The sequence below is a fragment of the Gymnoscopelus braueri genome (genome assembly GCF_963280865.1).
Source record: "Gymnoscopelus braueri genome assembly, chromosome: 8".
In the NCBI taxonomy this organism is placed as follows: domain Eukaryota; kingdom Metazoa; phylum Chordata; class Actinopteri; order Myctophiformes; family Myctophidae; genus Gymnoscopelus; species Gymnoscopelus braueri.
Genome location: NC_137609.1, coordinates 51,196,857 through 51,218,889, shown reverse-complemented (window position 1 = coordinate 51,218,889; position 22,033 = coordinate 51,196,857). Strand labels below are relative to the sequence as shown.

The 22,033-nt window shown below is 44.9% G+C and overlaps 1 protein-coding gene across 1 annotated transcript; it reads right to left on the bottom strand.

Moving 5' to 3' along the window:
• Nucleotides 1-8,009: 8,009 nt before the first annotated feature.
• Nucleotides 8,010-11,801, bottom strand: LOC308090926 (polyamine-transporting ATPase 13A3-like; the record flags this gene model as incomplete). The annotated part of the gene is made up of 1 exon (XM_080436200.1): nucleotides 8,010-11,801. One exon carries the CDS (start codon nucleotides 11,799-11,801, stop codon nucleotides 8,010-8,012), a length of 3,792 nt encoding a protein of 1,263 aa, XP_080292326.1.
• Between the last annotated feature and the right edge of the window lie 10,232 nt (nucleotides 11,802-22,033).

Genomic DNA, 22,033 nt, shown 5'->3' with positions numbered 1-22,033 from the left:
ATGTGTTCCAGGCAGACTTCTTTGATTTGCCATGGAAGGATGACACAATGTCACAACCACTGAAGGCATGGAAGAAGAGGATACCACGTGTTCTCTCTGGTCCTATGGCTGAAACTACCTCATGTATTGGGATCCATCTTGTCTTCTCTCCTTTTCCAAAAGTCACCCACATTTTTTCAAGGCCAAGTTGCATCAAAGAGGGCATAACAGAAGTGGCTATGATTACAATGTCTGTGTCATTGGCATCGATCATCAGGGATTTGTGTCCTTGTTTCACTGCATGTTGGGCATGAAGGAAAATACGCGTGTCTGCCTCTTCATGACTACACGGGGCTACTGCATCCAGGTTAGCAGCTTGGTTGCTAACAGCATCTTCCCCCTTCGTCACAATGACTATATTGGCTGTTTTCATTTCCGTAACTTTATCAGCAAGGAAATGGAACAATTCCTGCTTGTTGTTTTCATCCCGTAGGAAGCTTTGCCAGTTTGACGGAGTTTTGCCTGTGCCTGTTACTCTCCTCCTGATTGCTTTTCCCCGTTTTGACCTTGCCTCAGACTTCAGACTGGACTTCCAGTAAACATCGAACACTATGTCCGTCCGCTTGTATGTATGGCTGTATGTCTCTATTCTTGGAAGTATGTCACTTATTGCATATTCATCAAACGTCTTGCTTGAACGTGGTGGCAGTGTATTCACCATAGCTGATCCATCCACTATAAGAACATCTGATTCTGGCTTTTTTTCAGGCAATGTCACTTTCGCTTGTAGTATCTCAGCCAGGTGTGATTTGGTACACGTGCGGAGTTTCCCTCCATCACTGAGAGCGGCGGGAGCTGATTGGTTCTCATGATTGAAGAACTCTTGTAAGTCACACTGCCTGTTCTGGCAAGAGATGAATAGTCGGGAGAAAAGTTGGTAGTCATCCTTAAGTTCCTTCATCTTGGAGTTTGTTCCACTGACAACTGGCTTGTGCTTGAAGAAAGTTACCATATTCTTCTTGATAGGCTTGTAGAAAGAGCATGGACTGTCGAGGCTCTGTAAATCTGTCATGAAAGACTTGAACTGTTCTCTGCCTTGTTGGTGATGCACGGCTATCAGCTCAGCTGAACTGGCATCAACAATGTCCTTTGTGTCCAACACAAGCAGATCATCTGATTCTTCCATGAAAGGGTTACCCATTTCCCTCATGACTGATGTGAGTCGTTTCACTTTCTCCAAAAATGCTTTTTGAGCAGCCTCTGTTTGTTCATGGTGATGATTACCTTTCTTCACATCTTTAGCTCCTGACGCAGCTTCATAGTTCTTAACTAGACGGCTCACCTCTGGACCTGCTAACATCCATCTTCGCAGTGCTGATGGGTTCTCTGTCAGCCCGACTGCTCCCCCATCACCTTTGATCACAGCATTGAGCCATTCATGAGCCTGATCAATTGCCACTGCAGAGAAAGCCCTGTCTGACTTATGTACTACAAAGTTCCCCTTGTGGAACTCTGCAGCAACTTCTGGATGTTGCTCCTCAATGCACATCATGTCTCGAAGGTGTATTGGAAGCCAACGAGCATAATTCACATTGTTGTTGGCAAAAAAGTATGGGACAAGTTCAAACAGTGACTCACGGTAGAGTGTGAAGTTACCTTCTCGAAATGATCGGATCAAAATAAGAATGGTCAGCTCCATCCTATAAATGAGAAACCAGAACTTGAACTGTGGACTCTTCTGCTCCGTGCACCACACTTCAAATGTGGTGTTAGTGTTGTCAGGTGTCTCTTCCCTGTACGCAGCCTCAACGAGGGCACTAGTCCATCCACTGTCCTTGAGTAGCGTTCCGATAGATTTAAACGCTGTCATTTCAATATGTAGCCCTCCGAACATGATCACATATTTGTTTTCTCCATATTGCTCTGGCCAGTGCCATTGGATCTGCTTTGCAAGAGCATATAGTGGCTGGTCAGCAGCTATGACTGGCGTTTGTCCTGGATTCAGGAATGCTACTGTATCCCTAACTTTGTCCATAACATGCTTTATTGTTGCGACAGAGTGGGCCTGGTCTCGGAAGAGGGGAAGCAGTGATGTAATGCTGATATTAAAACCCTGGCTCCTCCTTTGGGATGCATGGTTGGCTGACCATGTTATAGTGGAAGAAGCATCGACTTCTTGGGTTAGGCTAACCCTCTCCAGCCATTCATACTCGAGTGCCAAGTTTCTGCTGAATACAATAGGGTCTGGCAATGGTAGGTTGACTACAGGACGGGGCTCTGGGTTTTTCTTATTGAAGAAAGCTGGTTGGATGTTAGAGAAGGATTCAGGAATCTCAGGAACCTTCTTTGGTCTGTTATCTGAAAGGTGGAGTGGTGGTCTTATCTCACCGTCATTGTTAAGGGTTGGATGTTGGAACATGGAAATACTTGTACCATGAAAGGAGGTATTTGCTGTTGTTGCTGTGGGATTATGATCAATGTTGTCCATAGCAGATGTGGTGAAGAGTCCCTTTCGCAGAATCGGTGGGCAGACAACCCCATCTACCACATATTGGTTCACCACAGATTCTCCTAGCAGTGCGGAAACTTCTAACACCCTGTCATAGGAGATGCTAATTCCATTCTCATGAAGCATATCGATAAGTTGTCGCTTTCGTGTCTTCGCATACACCGTCATCCCGATGTATACAGCAAATGGAGTTTCGCGGTCTTTTGAGTGTCTGTGGGTTGCTGCACCATCTTTGCACTTAGAGTAGCAATTGTATTGCAATAACTGTGCAATTGCAATGTCTGATTTGAATACCCCATGATTCAAATGTGACTTGATATCTACACCATGTTCAATATTGCAGATGAACTGAAGAAGCGTTGGTGGAACAGATTCTTCAACAAATCCCTCATGGAATTTGTTGTCAAACTTTGTCTTGTGATTAAGCATCTCTCTACGTATGATGCTGGCAGCCTTAGCTAAGTGTATGGCTTCAGCTTCACTGTATTTGTTTACATTTGAAAGAACAGAGCTGACATCCCTCTTGAATGCAAGCAGTACATCACGTCCTGCCTTGTGTTCTTCTAGCTCAGGTATGCTAGAAAGCAGCTGCTCCTTCAGTCTGGTTGAATTCACACTTGGTGATTCGACACCAAGTTGCTGCAGTCGTTGCTTGTAGAGAGAGACTAGATCTGCAAGCTTGAATATTATTGGATCTGTGCCGTCACTTGTGATCTTCATGTCCGTGATGTAGATGACAAGTTCTGAAAAACTTGAGGTATACCAGTTATGGCTAGCTGAGCTTTTGAGGCTCTGCTCATGCTTGAGGGCATTGAGATGGTCTCGCTCTCTGTTGTACAGTCCAACAAGACAGGCAGGATGGTATTTTAATTCCTGTGCAACAACATCACCAGCAATAAGCTTTGCAATGAGCTTTTTGTCGCTTAAATTCCTGGCACATTCATTAACCCGTTCATTAAGTTTCATTGTCATTGCGTCACGTAAGGAGGACGTTGCACTCTCATCTTCACAGATAAAGCACAAAGCTTTCGAGGGCTAGGATGTTCTTGGCCTCTTGACATGGATATCTTTGGTACCTTCGGTGTCTTCAGCAGATGTAGATGCTATATGTATGGGATTACTGCAATGCACTGCTCATCGGGATCCCTAGCAAGAGCCTCCAGAGGCTCCAGTACATTCAAAACAGCGCTGCTAGGGTCCTGATGAGAGTGCGAAAATATGACCATATCACACCCACCCTCCGCTCACTTCACTGGCTCCCCATCTCCTTCAGGACTGAATATAAGATTTCCCTTCTCACCCATCAGTGCATGTACGGCAACGCCCCCCCCTACCTCAAAGAACTCCTCACACCAAAACCCGCCACCCGAAGCCTCCGCTCCAACAATACAAACCTCCTTGTTGTCCCTGACACCAACCTCCGCACCATGGGCGACCGGGCCTTCTGTCGCACAGCCCCATGTCTGTGGAATGCCCTCCCAGACCACCTGAGAGCGCCACAGTCCACTGATGCTTTTAGGAATGGACTAAAGACCTACCTTTTTAAAAAAGCATTTTTCTAATTTTTATGGACTTTGTTTGTTTTTATTTCTAAATTTTTGGCTCTTAGTTTAGCCTAGTTGGGTCTATTAATTGTTTTGTTGCCTATGCTGTTTTTATGCCTTGCTTTTAATTGTAGCACTCTGGGATTCGTAAGAATGTAAAGTGCGTTATAAATGGAATGTATTATTATTATTATTATTATGCTCTCTTTTGGGCCCTTTCCAGCTCTGTGTTGTTGAACCTAAGTTTACAGCTTAAATGATATTTTGCTCTGTTTCTTGTCAATGTGCTTTCTATGCCATCACCTTCATCTAGTCGGGTTAGACTAAGTAAGATAGGCAGAGCATTGATCTTATGAAATAATGGAACATTTCTTGCAATGGTATCATAACCAGTACGATCGTGCTCTCTGTTGAATAAACTCGGCTGAATGAGTTTTTCCTTGGTGACCTGCTGACAAATGAAACATCTGTCCCAGTTAGTTTTCTCAACTGTTATGATGGCTTCTGCCATGTCTGCAGCATAGGCAGAGGCCGAGGGTTTATCCTTTTACCACCTTTTACCAAGCACTTTGATGTATGGGATACAACTAAGTTCGTGCCTTAACCCTACACTTAGTCCGATCGTTCATCCAATGCCATTTAAATCCTGTGCGATCTGTACACCATCCGGTTAACTAAAACCCCATTAACCTTGGCTCGGCTCTCCCGCGCTGGCACAACCTGTCAATTCAGGTGCGGCTATCTAATTGTTTTGGGGTAAATTAGACAGCATTTGGGATACTAACTTTCAATTAGCTGACATTGAACCCCACTCTGAGTTTAACAGCAGTGATATCACCAGTGTGCCCTGGTAGTGCAGATATTCACTCTTATCTAATCTATCTATGATCAACAAATCAACACAACTGTATTGTGATGTGTTAAAAGTTGTTCTTTAGCATAATAACAATAATCGTATAATTGTCCTTAACCCATTTACACCTGAGGCCGATTCTAAAAACGCCTTCTAAGACCTAACCATAGTTTTCTGAAAACGTTCAAATTCTTACTAAAAATATAAAATAAAAAATGATGTTACTATATTATAGCAACAGCTAATGAGACACAGAGGTGGCATCCGGATTGAAAGGTATAACAACGTATAGGTAGCAACAGGTCTCAATGGGTTAATGAAAAAAAATACATACATTTCTATGAGAAAATGTATCTTTTGAGGATCCAGGGGGTGGCCATCTTGAAAATAGAAATTTCAAGTGGCTGGGAGTGTTTTCTTGTCAAGCAACCCTTAGAGACTGCTCATGCCAATTGTAATGCTTGTATCACCAAATAAACCATTATATAACTTAATTGCTCCACTAAAGTGTTGGCCATCTTTAAAAATGGCCGCCATCTTGAAATTTCAAGTAGCTGTGGGTGGCCTATTGTCAAGTGACCCACAGAGACTGCTCATGCCAATTTTCATGCTTGTATCACCAAATAAACCATTATATAACTTAATTGCTCCACTAAAGTGTTGGCCATCTTTAAAAATGGCCGCCATCTTGAAATTTCAAGTAGCTGTGGGTGGCCTATTGTCAAGTGACCCACAGAGACTGCTCATGCCAATTTTCATGCTTGTATCACCAAATAAACCATTATATAACTTAATTGCTCCACTAAAGTGTTGGCCATCTTGAAAAATGGCCGCCATCTTGAAATTTCAAGTAGCTGTGGGTGGCCTATTGTCAAGTGACCCACAGAGACTGCTCATGCCAATTTTCATGCTTGTATCACCAAATAAACCATCATATCACTTAACTGCACACTAAGGTGTCGGCCATCTTGAAAAATGGCCGCCATCTTGAAATTACAACTGCCTCGGACAATTTTCTTGTCAAGTGACCCATGGAGACTGCTCATGCCAATTTTCACGCTTGTATCATAAATTGAAAGATCGTAGCACTTATCTGCTCCGCTAATAGTCATTAAACAAAACTTGTCTTTCAGATTTTTCATATTCCATCCTGATTGGCTAAAAATGGCTTCCAAAGTTTGCAGGAGTGCTCCATTTTCAACAAAATGCCTCAAATCATGAACACAGCATGCAATTTCGGTGAATGACTATGGAGATCATGTGTACCGATTTGCGTGACATTTGGATAAAATCGGAAGGAGTAATTTGGGGCAGAAGTTCGGAATTGGCATCCAGGGAGTGTGTGTGCACAGTTTCGCTGCGATCAAGCCAACGGTGGCGGAGATTAGCTGGTGACAGACACACACACACACACACACACACACACACACACACACACACACACACACACATGGACGGACGGACACACGGACGGACGGACGGACGGACGGAGGGTAAAATCTCTCGCCATGCCTTTCGGCCTGGCGGAGACAATTAGTTATTTGCCATGACCCTCTTTTCATTGCACTCATGCTCAGGCTGAACAGCCAAGTAGAGAGCTCTCTCCTCACCTAACCACATCACAGAACGTTTCATTTTTAACCAATGCCAATCTGGTCTAGTCTAGTCCGGTCTAGTCTAAAACTGACGCACGCACGCGCACACGCACACACACACACACACACACACGCACACGCACACGCACACACACACACACACACACACACGCACACGCACACACACACACAAAATTTATGTATCTGCTGATTCTCTGGATATCAAAACTAGAGGTCTTAGAGGTCTACCTGAACCAAAATAAATATCTATTATACCTGAGACCCCTAAGTTCATGTATTTTATTATGGTCTATTGACTCCGGTTTTCAGATATTATGTCTGTTTATTATAATGTATATAATAGTGGACTATTTATTTTATTATGGTCTATTGACTCCGGTTGGTTCAGATATTATGTCTGTTTATCATAATGTATATAATTGTGGACTATTTATAATATATAAGTGGACAATATTCAGAGGTGATCATGAGAGAAGTGTATGAAGTGCACCGCGATGATTAGGCTGACCCAGGATCAGATTACTGCAGTGCAAAATAAGGGGGGCATGCATTCCAGGCTGACATCTGAGTTCAGTGAGAACAAATCAAACTTTACCTCCATCCATTGATTCAAATGATGAATTGATTCATCATGATTGATTGCCTCTTCATCAAGGTGAAAACATGCAATTTAATTGTATTTACTCTTATTGTGGTCTGCTACATAGCATGCTTGATTCCATTATGGAGCCTAGTATCTCAGAACAAATCAGATCTTGGAATGAATGTATTCATTTAGTTTAATTATGGTTTGGGTAAAAAACAAATAAATTACGGAACCAATGCTATCTCGAAAACAAATTTAGGACGTCCACTAGGGTTTGGGTCAATCGTTAAAGAAAACGTCCGAATCAATCCGATCCAGGAACACATTTCAGGGGTCCATTGGGGTTCAGGTCCATCCTTTTGGACCTGTGAAGAGCTGTAATGAAAATTAGCTTAACATAATGGAGGGGAAAAAAAGACTGAAGACAGCAGCTCAGCTTTAAATTAAATTGCATTCATAAAAATACGAAAATATTAAGAAGCTGTTTTGCCATTGTAATGCAAAAAAGTGAATGGGGGTGGGGGTGCGCAGTCAGAGGCTACAGCTATTTGGGGGTCCTTGGCACGGAAAGAACCCCTCCACCAGAGGACACTGTCTGATAGTGGTTCTAAATGTGATGTCTGCCCTTAGACCAGTGGTTCCGAATGTGATGTCTGCCCTTAGACCAGTGGTTCCGAATGTGATGTCTGCCCTTAGACCAGTGGTTTTGAATGTGATGTCTGCCCTTAGACCAGTGGTTCTGAATGTAAGGTCTGGGGACCCCGAGCGGGTCATTGATGAGTTACCCATAAGGGTCCAGTGTAGATTGGGGTCCAGGAGAAAGATCATATCAAATGGGGTCTGTGGTCTAATGCATATCAAACTGGGGGTCCTTGAAATCAAAGAGATTGAGAACCACACTGCCTTATACAACACACAGGGGCTAGGAGTCGATCACAATTTTGTAGGAGGAACGTTTTTCTTGCCGTGGCTTGGCTTCGGTGGTGGTGGTGGGTTTGGGCGGCCAGTCGGGGTTCGCACTGAGCTCCTGGGCTATTTGTATGTAACGGGCCTTGGCGGCCGTTTGCTGACAACAGCATAGCCACAAAAGACACCTGCGCCCCCACACGCCAATGCCCCCCTGTGATGGCGGCCCCCTGTAGCTGACCTGTTCGTCTCGGCCGAACGTGAGCTTCCATAAGACGAAGTCGAGGACAACAATTTCCACCAGGACAGACACAGCGGCGTTGGCGAGTATGACGTTAAAGAGTGTGACTCTCCATTCGAAGGGGACACAGACGACTTCTAGGAGCTTGTTGATGGCGGTGACTGGGTGAAACATGATGAAGAGCAGGAATACGTACAGGCTCAGGGCAGACAACACAAAGGGCACGTTCTTGTAGCTGGGCTGTCTGAAGGGCTTGCCCTTGGAGAAGACCACGGCCACAATCAGGTACTGGAAGGAAGACACGAAGAAGAGGCTGGTGTTCTCGTAGTTCTGAATGTTGTCGTCCACCACCTCGGAGTTCAGCGCCGGCTTGCCGGCGTCATGGAACGACGACAGGTTACACGCGTTGGAAAGGGGCGTCCAGACCTCGTACCAGGGCTGCTGCTTGACCGAGAGGAAGGTGAATAACTGGAAGCCGAAACAGATGAGGATCTGGGACAGCACCGAGAGGAGCAGGGGGCCCGAGATCAGACGCGAGGGGGGAGGTCGCGGTACGAGCTCCTTCCACGCCGGGTTCAGACTCATGGTGAAGGCGATGAGGAGGATGATGGCCATGTCGATGAAAAGGAACTGGAAGTCTCCGAGGTTACTGAGGATGGAATAGAGCAGGGTGACGCTGCTGTACTGGATGATGCTGTAGAGGGCCATGAACTTGAACACCGAGAAGGAGGTGACGAGGGCGGCGCGGCCCTCCCTGATGAGGCTAGGAACACAGGAGATGTTGGGGGACTTGGAGGTGAACGGAGCAGCCACCGACGCCTCCAGCTGCGACAGAGAAATGCCACCGTGGGCCCTCTTCAGAGCACCCACGTCGTTCGCCCCGTCCCCGCACATGCCCACAAAGTAGTCTACGCCCTGCAGCGCTTCCACCAGCTGGGTCTTCTGATCTGGGGCCATCCTGGCGAAAACCGTCCCATGCAGGACCAGCTTCTGGAGCAGGTCCGGGAAGTGTTGTGAGATGACGGCGAAGGATTTCCCACTCATGGCGAAGTGGTGCTGCCGCTGAGCACGGGGCTTATCAGCAGCACCTCTTTGCCGTGAGTGGTCCACGTGACACATCTCCTCCAGGTTGATCGACACTTCCTCCGGCCGCGGCCACTTGCCGCTGGGCTTGTCGGCGTATCTCCAGGCGACGTTGCCATTCTGTCCATCCCGAGGGGGCGTGGCGTCGGCAATGATGACTGTGTCTTGGGGAGGGATCATCCCACAGTCTCTGGCCACCGAGATGGCCGTCTGCATGTTGTCCCCGGTGACCATGACGGTGCGGATGTTGGCTCTGTGGAGATCACGCAAAACCCCCGGCGTCTCGGCCTTCAGTTTGTTCTGCATGATGATCAGACCCAGGAAATCCATGTTGGTCTCAATGTGCTCCCTGTTTATGTTCTGCACTTTGTGCCAGGTGAGTTTGGACTCGAGATGGCGGTGCGCCAGGGCGATGACCCTGAAGCCCTGCTGGGTGTAGAGCTGCAGAATATCTGCGAAGTCTGCCGGTACCGTCTCCTTCTTGCAGAGAGCAGCCACCACCTCTGGTGCCCCCTTCAAATACGCGTCCATACGTTTCTCCCCCAACAGGCGAACCACCACGCTCATCCTCTGGAGAGCAGATGAGAAGGGGAACTGACAGACAATACCGATCTCGTACACCGACGACAGCATGTTAATGTCCTCGTCCTGCTCAGAGGACACGGCGGGTTCTGGGGGTAGCAGCCGCTTGGGTGGGCGCACCACAGTGGGCATGATGTGGTTGTGGAGCGTTGTCCCGTCCTCGGTAGCTTCCTCCAGGATCCAGCCTGTGGCTTCAAACATCTTGAGGTCGAGAGGGTCTCCAGATATCCGTCCTTCTATCTTGGTGAGAGAGTGGCAAGTAGCCATGCAGGCCACAAACTGAGATTTCACCAGGCTCTCCTTGTCTGTGTTCTCCTCCGACGGTTGGAAACTGCCATTCTCAACTCTCTGCACAGCAGATAGATCTAGTCCATCTTCTGTGAGAGTTCCAGTCTTATCGAAGCAGACGAGATTGAGCTGTCCACAGATGTTGATCGCCTGGGGGCTGATGCAGAAGATGCCGGCGCGCTTGAGTCTCCGCTGGGCGTAGACGATGCCCGCCGTCATGGCGGCAGGCAGCGCCGGGGGCACAGTGATGGTGATGATGTCCAGCGCCTCGATTACGATGGTCTCGGCCGGAACCCCATTCCAGACACTGATGACAATGGTGTAGATGAAACCGATGGCGGCCATGCCAACCAGGCATAGCAGGAAGAGGTAGGCGTCGCGGTAGAGCTTAAAGTCAGTGGGCTTCGGGTAGAGGATGGAGCGCACCAGTCGGCCCTTGGCTGTGCTGAAACCTGTGCGGACCACCACGGCCTTGACAAGATCTCCGGCGTAGAAGCGAGTCTGGATGACTTGCGTGCCACAGAAGAGAGTGTGTCTGTTGTGCCCTTCGGTGTGATAGACCTGGTCCCCCTCCCCTCGCACCGGGTTGGGCAAATTGGTCTTTGTGACCGGAACGCTCTCACCGGTGAGCATGCTCTCGTTGACGATGCAGGTGCCGCTGACCAACACGGCGTCACAAGGCACGACGGTCCCATTGCTGGGTATGACCATGACGTCACCAGGGACCAGGCCTGTGGCCATGGCCTCCTCAATGCCGTCGTTGCCTCGGCACACGGACACACGGACGTTATTGTGAGCTGCCACCATAGCGTGAAGCATGAGATATTGCTTTTTGATGGTGTACAGGGAGGTAGCTATGGATATGACCGACATGAAGACAATGGCCGTGGCATAGTAGTAATACTCGTCGACAGCCCACAGGATCACACTGAAGAGCTGGAAGACGTAGAAAGGGTTGAGGACCTCTTTGATAAACAGCTTGAAAATGGAAGGTACTTTCACCGCGATCTCGTTCACTCCAAAGAACAGTCTCCTGTTCTCCTGTTGCTTCCTGGTCAGCCCTGCACCGTGCTCAGAGTGGAGGCTGGAGAAACGTAACCCCAGGTCCTCCAGTCCCGTTAGAAATTCAAAGTTCTGCAGGTCGTCGTTCCAAAAGTACCTTTTGCCGTGTAGCGTAAAATAACGGACGCGTGTGGGCTGGCGGTCAACAAAGAGCCTGTTGAGGTCCTGAGCCGGTCTGCTGTCTGTGGGGTGAGGGGTGCATGCATTGGCCAGGGGAGGGGAGGCTGTGGCAGGGGAAATCTGGCTCTCCTCCAGGTTGTGGTAAGGGGTCCTCCCGGGGGCCAGCATCACTCGCACCCTGGCCAGGAACCGGCGACGGAACTCGTCGGTGGAGCTTAGCAGCACCACCTGGGCGTGGCGGGCGGTGGTGCGGCTGCACGTCGACTTGACGCACCACTCTGGCATCCAGTACAGCGGCAGCAGCAAGGCCCCCCCGGTGCACAGCACCCCGAGGCCCGCCAGGGCCAGACGCCAGCGGCACAGACGGTAACTCTGCAGCACCATCTCATCCTCAGCTCCCTGGTTGAGGACCTTCAGGTCGTGTTTCTCCATGCTGCAGAGCGTTTGGCCAAGCCCTTCTCTGCCAAAGCAGTCTCTCGGCTGTTGGTTGACACAATTGTCAAATGCTTCCGCCCTGAAAATACGAAGCAACTACAGATTATGTCCCGTCCCGTCCCGTCCCGTCCCCCACTTCCTTTTCGTCTCTGCGGTCACGCTAATAAATCCTACTTTAGATCAATTCAACACATCCAGCTTGCTGATATCTAGCTTGCTCCGTTTGCGACTTTCAGGAGGCGTAGTTACTGACTCTATGAAGCATTTGAAGATCCACCATCTTCACGAACCAGACAAACTTTGACCCCAAAACAAACCATCTTGACACGGTGACGATCACGTCGTAATAAAGGACAAAAGCAGCTGCTATCTCATGTAAAATAGACTAAAGTGCAAAGCGATGTCCGGATTTATTTTGAGCTGCCTCCACGCTCCATGTCGTCACTATGATATGGCCAAAGATGGAGTACCGAGTCAGTCTTCCCAAATATGCATGTGTCCAAATACGTAGTTCCGTGTCAGTCATGCCCAAATATGGCGGTCCTTGACGTCAGACGTCAGACCAGGCGGCAAGGATTCGCTGCTGGAAATGAAGCCAATGCGGAAGGAAGTAAGGAAAGTGCTGCAGTTCTCATTAATGGCCTAGACGGTGTCGCTATTTCCCCTCTTGCTGGTTGTAGAAGAATTTTCATTCCATTAAACTCGATGGGTATTTGAGTAGACTTTACACTTGGTGTTATTACCGTAGCAAATATTTGCATAAATACTTTATGTCTTCAGTCGCTAGTTTAACTCTTTAACTGCTAGAGTAATAGTGTAATAATGTGCCACTGCTGCCAGCGAAAACGAGCAATTTTACTGTACATTTTTTTTACTGTAAAACGAATGGAATATTCTCTGTGACCCCCGTCCAAAAAATTGTCCACTCGCGGTAATCCATTGCACAGCTGTGGACATTTGCTTGAGGCTTATTCTTGCCGTAGAGCAAGAGGAACGGAGATATAGCGATTTCCCCACAGGAAATAAACAGGAAGTAGCCTAAATAAGCATTTATTTTTCATCAAATTATTGGCTCAGGAATGCGACAAAAACAAAAAAAAATCTCCATGAATTCAAGGCTTCATGCGGTGTGTAATTGATAGAAAATAAGTAATTATTTGGGTGAACTATCCCTTTAAGTAGGGACATCCCTTCGAGTACTTCTTCCACCACTGCGCAGGAAGAAATAACACCTACTTTTTTTTATGTCCCCCAACTCGACCTTTTACCACCCACCTATACGTGTAATGAGCAAGATGAGAGGCTGATGAATGGAGGCCCAAATTACACAGTAAAATTACCCAGTAATTAGAGAGAGAGGAGAGCATGGCGTTAGGAGAGAATGAGAGGCTGTTAAAAGTTCACTCATAAGGGAGGCGGAAAATATCACTGTGCTCTTTTCAACGCTTTGAATGAACGCGAAAGCCGAGAGACGTGATTTAATAGTCTGAAAACCGGCCATTACATTTCCCACGGAGAGGACTTGGAATAAGGGGTTATGAGTGCAGATGTATTGTGAACGTACACAATTAGAATTCTGAGCGTCGGGTCCATTTGTATGCTTTCAGAGTCTTTCTGTGTACCACGAGCGAGTTCTTAGAACTACTTTATAGGGTTTTCTACTGCAGTGGTTCTCAAAGTGGGGTGCGGGGACCCCCGGGGGTCCTTGAAGGGGGTCCAGCAACATTAGTTAATATAGCCTCACAATCAATTGTAACCGCTTTAACCCTAGTTTACACTTCAGCTATTCAAAAATAGCAGACCTACAAACTCACCACATGTGGGTGAGCTTGTAGATCTGCTTTTTAAACAATTTTGACAATTGACAAAAAAATAAATTAAAATAAAATAGACATATTCTAGAAAATCCATACTCTTAAACTGCAGCAGAGGTGAATACCTATGTGCAATGGTTGAGGACGAAAGTCTGCACTGGTATCATCACCAGACACACCGCACCCTGCAAAAACATGTTCCTGTAGCCTACTGAAGAGGCTGCCCACCTTAGGAAGCAAGATTTACAGGGCAATGGCATTCATCTATCTGCTGGTGGCATCTATCTGCTGGTGGATGAATGAAAGAATATTTCAAACATTATAATAGATTTTTAAAAAGCGCACAAAATAGCAATACCATTTTTTTTTTAAATGACTACGAATGAAGCATAAATTATGCGTATCTGGTCCTACCCCTATTTTTTTTTACTATTTCAAAATGAACTTAAATCGGGCCTCTATCAGGATAACATTACAAAACAGCAGTACTGAACCCTACTGTACTACATTACCATTTAAACGTGACATTACCCCCTTCCTCTTCTCTGTATCTTATAAATATATATTTTTTACAAATATAGTATTTAAATACAACCATAGGAAATCTAAATGGATCAGAACCAGATGTTCCACACTGTGTATTCTAGGTAGATGTCTGCGGTATACAGACCGGTGCACACTGTGTTCTGACATGTAGGAGTGAGGCATGCAGTCTGTTTGTTTCTGTCTGACAGGCTGCAGCTAAAACATTCACCAGCATACATACCGTACCTCACAGTTTGCTTTATATTCATTCCCACTGACGCTGTCAAGCCAAGTGTTTGATTCTGTTTTCCACTCACGCTTGTTGACATGCTGCTGGATTCAGTAATATTGTGGGTAGACGTTAAAATGCTCCGGCATGCAGCTCTGGCAGTGGTGTCAAGTAACTAAACTACATGTACTCAAGTACTGTACAATTTTGAGGTACCTTTGCTTTACTGGAGTATTTCCAATTGTCTAGATACTTTTACTTCTACTCCACTACATCTCAGAGACAAATGTTGTACTTTTACTCCACTACAATTATTTGAAAACTTTAGTTAGTTACTTTGCAGATATAAATTATTACATTATAAAACATACATTAACCACTTTAGCTCTATTTTATACCTAGGCTATTTGAAAATAGCCGATCTACAAGCTCACAACGCATCGCAACACAACGCGTTGTGAGCTTGTAGATCTGCTATTTTCAAACATTTTAATACTTTTACTTTTGGTACTTTAAGTACATTTTGATACCAATACTTTTGTACATTACTCAAGTAATTTTTGGACATAGGCCTTTTACTTGTAACAGAGTATTTTTATATTGTGGTATTGCTACTTTTACTTAAGTAAAAAATCTGAGTACTTCTTCCACCACTGCTTTTTTTCCACTCACGCTTGTTGACATGTGCTGGATTCAGTAATATCGTGGGTAGACGTTAAAATGCTCCGGCATGCAGCTCAGGCCAGCATCTGTAACTAGGGGCAACCCTTGACAGTCCGTAGCTCCAGGGCATTTCACACAGACAGGATTTGCACGGGAAAGTCTTAGCTGGGTCTTACAACACATTCACTGGCTTTTCTATTTCCTGTGTTTTGTCTTGTTCATTATCGTATCCGCCAGGCCGAAAGGCATGGCGAGAGTATGTTTTACCCCCTGTCCGTCCGTCCGTCCATCTGTCTGCGAGCAGCTAATCTCCGGCACCGTTGGCCCGGTCGCTGTGAAACTGTGCACACACACTCCCTGGATGCCAATTCAGAACCTCTGATTTTTCACATGGGGCCTGTTATAGCGCCACCAGGAGGCCGATTTGTGCAAAACCCATTTACTCCTACAGATTGTATCCAAACGTCATGCAAATCGGTACACAGTATCTCTATAGTCATGTGATCAACACGGATCTGTCCGATTTTCCATATTCCATCCTCATTGGCTACGGTTGGCTTCCAAAGTTTGCCAATGTTGGTTCAAAATGTGAGATGTGATTGTCAGTTAACCACTTCACCCTTATAGAGCATAGCAGTGGCGGCCATTTAATGGCGCCACAGATTGAAAGCCCATTCATCAGTGAATATTTACATTTCTATTATTGAAAACTAGCTATATTGATAGATGAAACCCTAACTATAACGAGAGAGAGAGAGAGAGAGAGAGAGAGAGAGAGAGAGAGAGAGAGAGAGAGAGAGAGAGAGAGATAGAGAGAGAGAGAGAGAGAGATGGGGGGGTTATTTCATACTGCATTCAAGTTCAGGAGAGTTATGAAGGTTATTCTCTTGAATGCATGAAGAGGAGCATTAGCATTTGTCTCACCATAGTAAATGCTGCATTCGTGGTCTGGAGAGAGCGCTTTCTACAGATGGGTAAACTGTGTGTGTGCACGCAGTGGTGGAAAGTAACTAAGTACATTTACATACATACATTAACAACTTCAGCCCTACATACATTTCGGCCATTTGAAAATAGCCGATCTACAAGCTTGCAATGTGTCGCGATGCGACTCGTTGTGAGCTTGTATAGATCTGCTATTTTCAAAAGATTAGTATACATTTGAAAACTTGAAATGGGACATTCTGCATGAAGAGTGCTTTTACTTTTGGTACTTTAAGTACATTTTGTAGCCAATACTTTTGTACTTTTACTCAAGTACATTTCGAATTCCGGAATTTTACTACACGGTCACACCGCACTTTTATTTTCCCTATGGGGCGGAAGTATTTCGGAGAGTATATTCTGCAGTATTGATACTTTTACTGAGTAAAAAATGTTGTGCTTTTTTGACTACTGTGTGCATGTGCCTTCCCCCCATACCTTTAAGTACAGTAATTGAGTGAATGTGCTTTCCTCACTGTACTGTATGTGTGGTGGTTTTCACCGTTGGTGTTTGATGCTCAGTGGGTGTGACAGCAGCGTACTGTTAGGAGTATTGAACCCACTGATGGAATGAATGTGTTAATGTGTGGGCGGGGTCATTCATCTCCATCTTACCTTTGTGCCCGCATGAACAGAAGCAGCTGTGTGTGTGTGTGTGTGTGTGTGTGTGTGTGTGTGTGTGTGTGTGTGTGTGTGTGTGTATGTGTGTGTGTGTGTGTGTGTGTGTGTGTGTGTGTGTGTGTGTGTGTGTGTGTGTGTGCGTGCGTGTGTATATATATATATATGTACATACAGATACAGTGGTCAGATGGGTGGGCCACAAATGCTTTTCAGTGAGTGGTCCCTGCCTGATCCAGAACATTTTGGGAATGTCTTTGAATACAGTGAGTTTGCAGATGGGGTCGCAGTGTGATGCGCTGTGAGCTCATAGATGGGAACGTTACAGCCCTACATGAAGGTATATGAAAGAGACAGGGGGCTCTGATACAGGCTTGTGTTTAACGTACATCCTGGATAATCCCCCCCCCCCCCCCCCCCCCCGCGCTGTGACAGCTAGCGCACTGCTCAGTGTCAGCGCTACACGCGCGCACACACACACACACACACACACACACACACACACACACACACACACACACACACACACACACACACACACACACACACACTGTTGAGTGTCAGCACTATGAGAGGGCTCCGCAACCACCGCTAAATATGAGTGACACATGACCACAGATTATCCCTTTTGGCCTAGATTCAGAACACACAAGTGTGTGCACTGCAAACCCCCCCCCCACACACACACACACACACACACGCACGCAAACACGTATGTATTACTATAGTCCTGAGGACATCGACATTTTAGGACGATTATTTTATGAATGTCATATTTGCAATCCTTTGCATTTTTAACCGAAAATAACCGATCTACAAGCTCACAACACAATGCACTATGAGCTTGTAGATCAGCTATTTTCAGTGCTGATAATAAATCGGCCATAAATCTAACCTCTAAATGTCTAAGCTGAACCTGGACCCAACCTGAATATTTTCCTAATTGTTTATCCCCCCCAATTATTATATTATTTTACATAAAACAACCATTTCTCTTGTGAGGACCAGGATCATGGTTCTCACCATGTCTGTTTCTCAAATTATACTATATATACAAGTACCGTAACACAAGTACACACACACACACACACACACACACACACACACACACACACACACACACACACACACACACACACACACACACACAGAGCACACACACACAGAGCACAGAGCACAGAGCACACACACACACACACACACACACACACACACACACACACACACACACACACACACAGAGCACACACACACACACAGAGCACACACACACAGAGCACAGAGCACACACAGCACTCTGTCACAAATAAGTCGCACAGACAAACAGCTGAGGGAGCAGCGATTCGTACTGTCTGCTTGTGAGTGTTCATGCCATGTCTCTATATTCTGCATTTGAAGATTATACTGGCATATGCTGTTTATGCTGTGTGTGTGTGTGTGTGTGTGTGTGTGTGTGTGTGTGTGTGTGTGTGTGTGTGTGTGTGTGTGCGCGCAGTGGTGGAAAAAATGATTTTTTTTTTTTAAAGTAAAAGTATCAATACTGCAATGTAAACATACTCTGTTACAATTATAAGTCCAGAATTCAAAATGTACTTGAGTAAAAGTACAAAAAGCATTGGTATCAAAATGTACTTAAAGTACCAACAGGAGAACGTCCCATTTCACAACTTTTCATCGCGGCGCATTCTGTTTTCAAATGGCAGACTGTGGTAACAGTTTTTCATAATTGTTAACACACAAAAAGCAAAAATTCGGCACAATTTGCACATCCTTCACTTCGTGTACTACTCGCTCGTATATGAGCGGAACCCACAGAGCCGGGTCCCACTGCTCCAGGCCATGGAGGAGGCTTGGGGCGACTTCACTGTTGAGGCCTGTCAGGGCTTCATGCACCACTCAAGGCTTTTCTTCCAACGCTGCTTGGACAGGGAGAACATTGCCTGTGTTGTGGATGAAGAGATCCATATATATCCAAGTTTTTGAATTTATAGAGTAGGCCTACAGAAGTCCTGGCGTCACTCGTTCATCCCCTGGTTCGTAAAGTAATTTCTATATGGAGAATAACATTGGGTCATCAATAAACAAACTGTCTCGGCGATATTGTCAGGGAGGAGGTTCTGCATCGTTTATGATAGTCAGTCACTTATATTTGATCTGTCTGTTTCTGGCAAAAATGTAACTAATTCGGCGGAAGTAACATTATCGTTTTCTCACCGTCAGTTGATGCTTCATATCCATAAGAGTCAAACCGCCGGTTTGAAATCTTAGGAGTTCTGCGTGGCCAGAGGTTGATTATCAATTAGGGTCATATGAAGGTCATCTGTGCCAAATTTCTCGCTTGTATCACTGAGTGCACTATCGTATCAATTTCCCGCCCCACTACTCTGGCCAGACAGGAACCAGAGGCTTGTTGGCTAAATCATGTAGAGAAATAAAACTTTTTTGCCTGCATATTTGTGTTTTGTTTTATGTTTGACTATGAAAAAAGTAGGCCTACACTGAGTCATTTTACAAAAGGAGAAATGGCACATTCTCCAGAGTCATTGTCAGTGTGTTCCATTTCTATGATTGTGTTTTCAATGTTGCCCTGCAAGTGTGCTGTAAATGCTTGGTAGTGTGCAGCACATGCTTAATTGTGTGTACTGTAATGAATGGTATGTGTGTGTCATTTGAAAATATGGCTGTGTGTACCAAATGAAAACACGAGTTGTATGTACTTGAGTAAAAGTACAAAAGTATTGGTATCAAAATGTACTTGAAGTACCAAACTTTTCATTGCGGCACATTCTGTTTTCAAATGGCAGACTGGTTACGTAATGTATGTAATGCATGTTTTGTAATAATAATCAAATTCTACAAAGTAACTAGTAACTCAAGTTTTCAAATAATTATAGTGGAGTAAAAGTAGAATATTTGTCTCTGAGATGTAATGGAGTAGAAGTAAAAGTAAATTATTTTTTTTAAATACTCCAGTAAAATAAAAAGAGATTGCTCAACATGTTTTATTATTTCAACCAGGCCTAACTGTCCACCATCAGAAAGTATGGAATGTGCCTGAATGGTGTTTAATGACACATGAAACACCTGGACAGTACATTGATGTTGTGAGCTTGTAGATCAGCTATTTTCAAATAGTGATGATACGGTTAAACTGGTTTTAAATTGTTTTGATGTTATTTTTTAACTCATTTTGCAGGCCAGGGGGACCCCCGTGGAATCCTGCTGGGGGTCCCCGGACCCCACTTTGAGGTTGACTTGTCCACCACTGGTTGTGAGCTTGTAGATCGGCTATTTTCAGCTTTATATCTTTTATTTTTTACATTAATTTTGATTGCAAAATTGCAACGTGACTGTTTACACATTTTGGTATTAAATTTCAACAGTGCACATTTTGGTGTGTGTGTGTGTGTGTGTTTGTGAGAGAGAGAGAGAGAGAGAGAGAGAGAGAGAGAGAGAGAGAGAGAGAGAGAGAGAGAGAGAGAGAGAGAGAGAGAGAGAGAGAGGTTATAAAGGAAGAGAGTCTTTGTATGCCGTGCACAAGATACACCAAAAGTGAGAGTGATGATGATCCTAATGCTTGCATGTAAAAAGACAAATTGCTGGGCCTGATTTCAGAGCTGAATCATTGACTTCAGGTGTGAATGCAGTGTGATCAAACATTTGATTGCTCATGTGTTTACATGACAAGAGAAGGACGTAGTACGTAGCTATGGGAAGCCGGACAAGTGAATAGCACAGTGTTTGTTTTACAAGATATACCAGGGACACAGATATACACACAAATACTGTGTGCATTTATACATAGACTGCTAGGCTGATGCCTGTTGAGAAAGATGTTTGTTGAGAGTGCATGCCCGTCTGGTTATGCAGTACCATGACCTATATATATTATGTTAGTTGTGACTGGACCACCATCACAGTGCACAAGAAGCAGCTCAAATACAGGCTTTTAAATGATTTTACTTAGAAACAGACAGGGGAGTATGGGGTATGTTGTGACCTTTTTGCTTTTTACTTGATTACTAAATAAATAATGTTGTACTAAAAGGTACATAACTAGAGTAACTTATACAACGTGTGGACTACATCAATAGCACAAGTGAAGATGCACCGTTCAAATGTCTCTTTTTTTTTATCTATAATTTTTATTCCCACGAGCTCATGCCTCCTTCAATGCATGAGAGCCAACTGACCTTCTTGTCACCTGACCGGGGAGAGTTTCCCTGGTTGGATGTAGCGTGTGGAAGGAACACGTTATTCCAACGGCTGGCCAGGGGGAGGCAGTGTAGTGACCAGGATTACTGCATGTTTTTGTGAGGGTACCTACCCTAGGGAACACGGGGAGAACATGCAAAAAGGCCCCTTTCCCCAAATGTCTCTTTTACACATGAACATTTCACTTCAAGGGCTTGGAAATCTCAGGAAGAAATGAGGGACCACTGCACAAACCATCTGTGACTTTGAAAGTAAAGTACAAACCACCTTCTGTAAAGTGCTGTCCATTCTGCATATCCTGTTGTCATTTAGATTTAAAACAAACAACACTGTGCATGTCCTTGTGTGTGTGTGTGTGTGTGTGTGTGTGTGTGTGTGTGTGTGTGTGTGTGTGTGTGTGTGTGTGTGTGTGTGTGTGTGTGTGTGTGTGTGTGTGTTGCAGAGATCAGGGAGACATGTGAGACATGACAGCAGTCACATTCAAACTCCAGTCACAACTAACTGGCTGCACCACCAGTCACCACCTTACTTTGCTTTTACTATTATTACTTTGAAAACTCTTCAATGTAAATGTGTGAAAAAAATTCACTACAAAGTAAAAGCATAATCATTTAAAAGTGATTTATTTATCACTCACACGTACAAGTACTACACACCTCTATGTTCACATTCTCAGACATATTCCATCATATATTAGTGTGTGTGTGTGTGTGTGTGTGTGTGTGTGTGTGTGTGTGTGTGTGTGTGTGTGTGTGTGTGTGTGTGTGTGTGTGTGTGTGTGTGTGTGTGTGAATTGTGTTATTCAAGCAGAGCCATTGGAACACTTTCAAGGCCATTCAAGTTCCTATAGAAACTTCATTTGAAATCATTGTCTAATATACAAAAAAACATCTACAGGTCAAATTACTGTGAAACAAATAATTAGATAGAATAAAAGGTATATTGAGATTTGTTTATTTCTATCTGCAGCAAAATGTTGGTGGGACATGTTCCACCGAGACAATACAGCATAACAAAAGGATAATAATGATAAAGCAAAGTAAGCTCTGTAAAAAAGCATGCACACAATTATATAGATAGATATTCCATCTATATTCTAATAATTTCTGAGAACGCTTGACTCAATTACAAAGACATACTACTAAAAAGAACAGTTCATAAACAGTATGTTTGTAAATCAA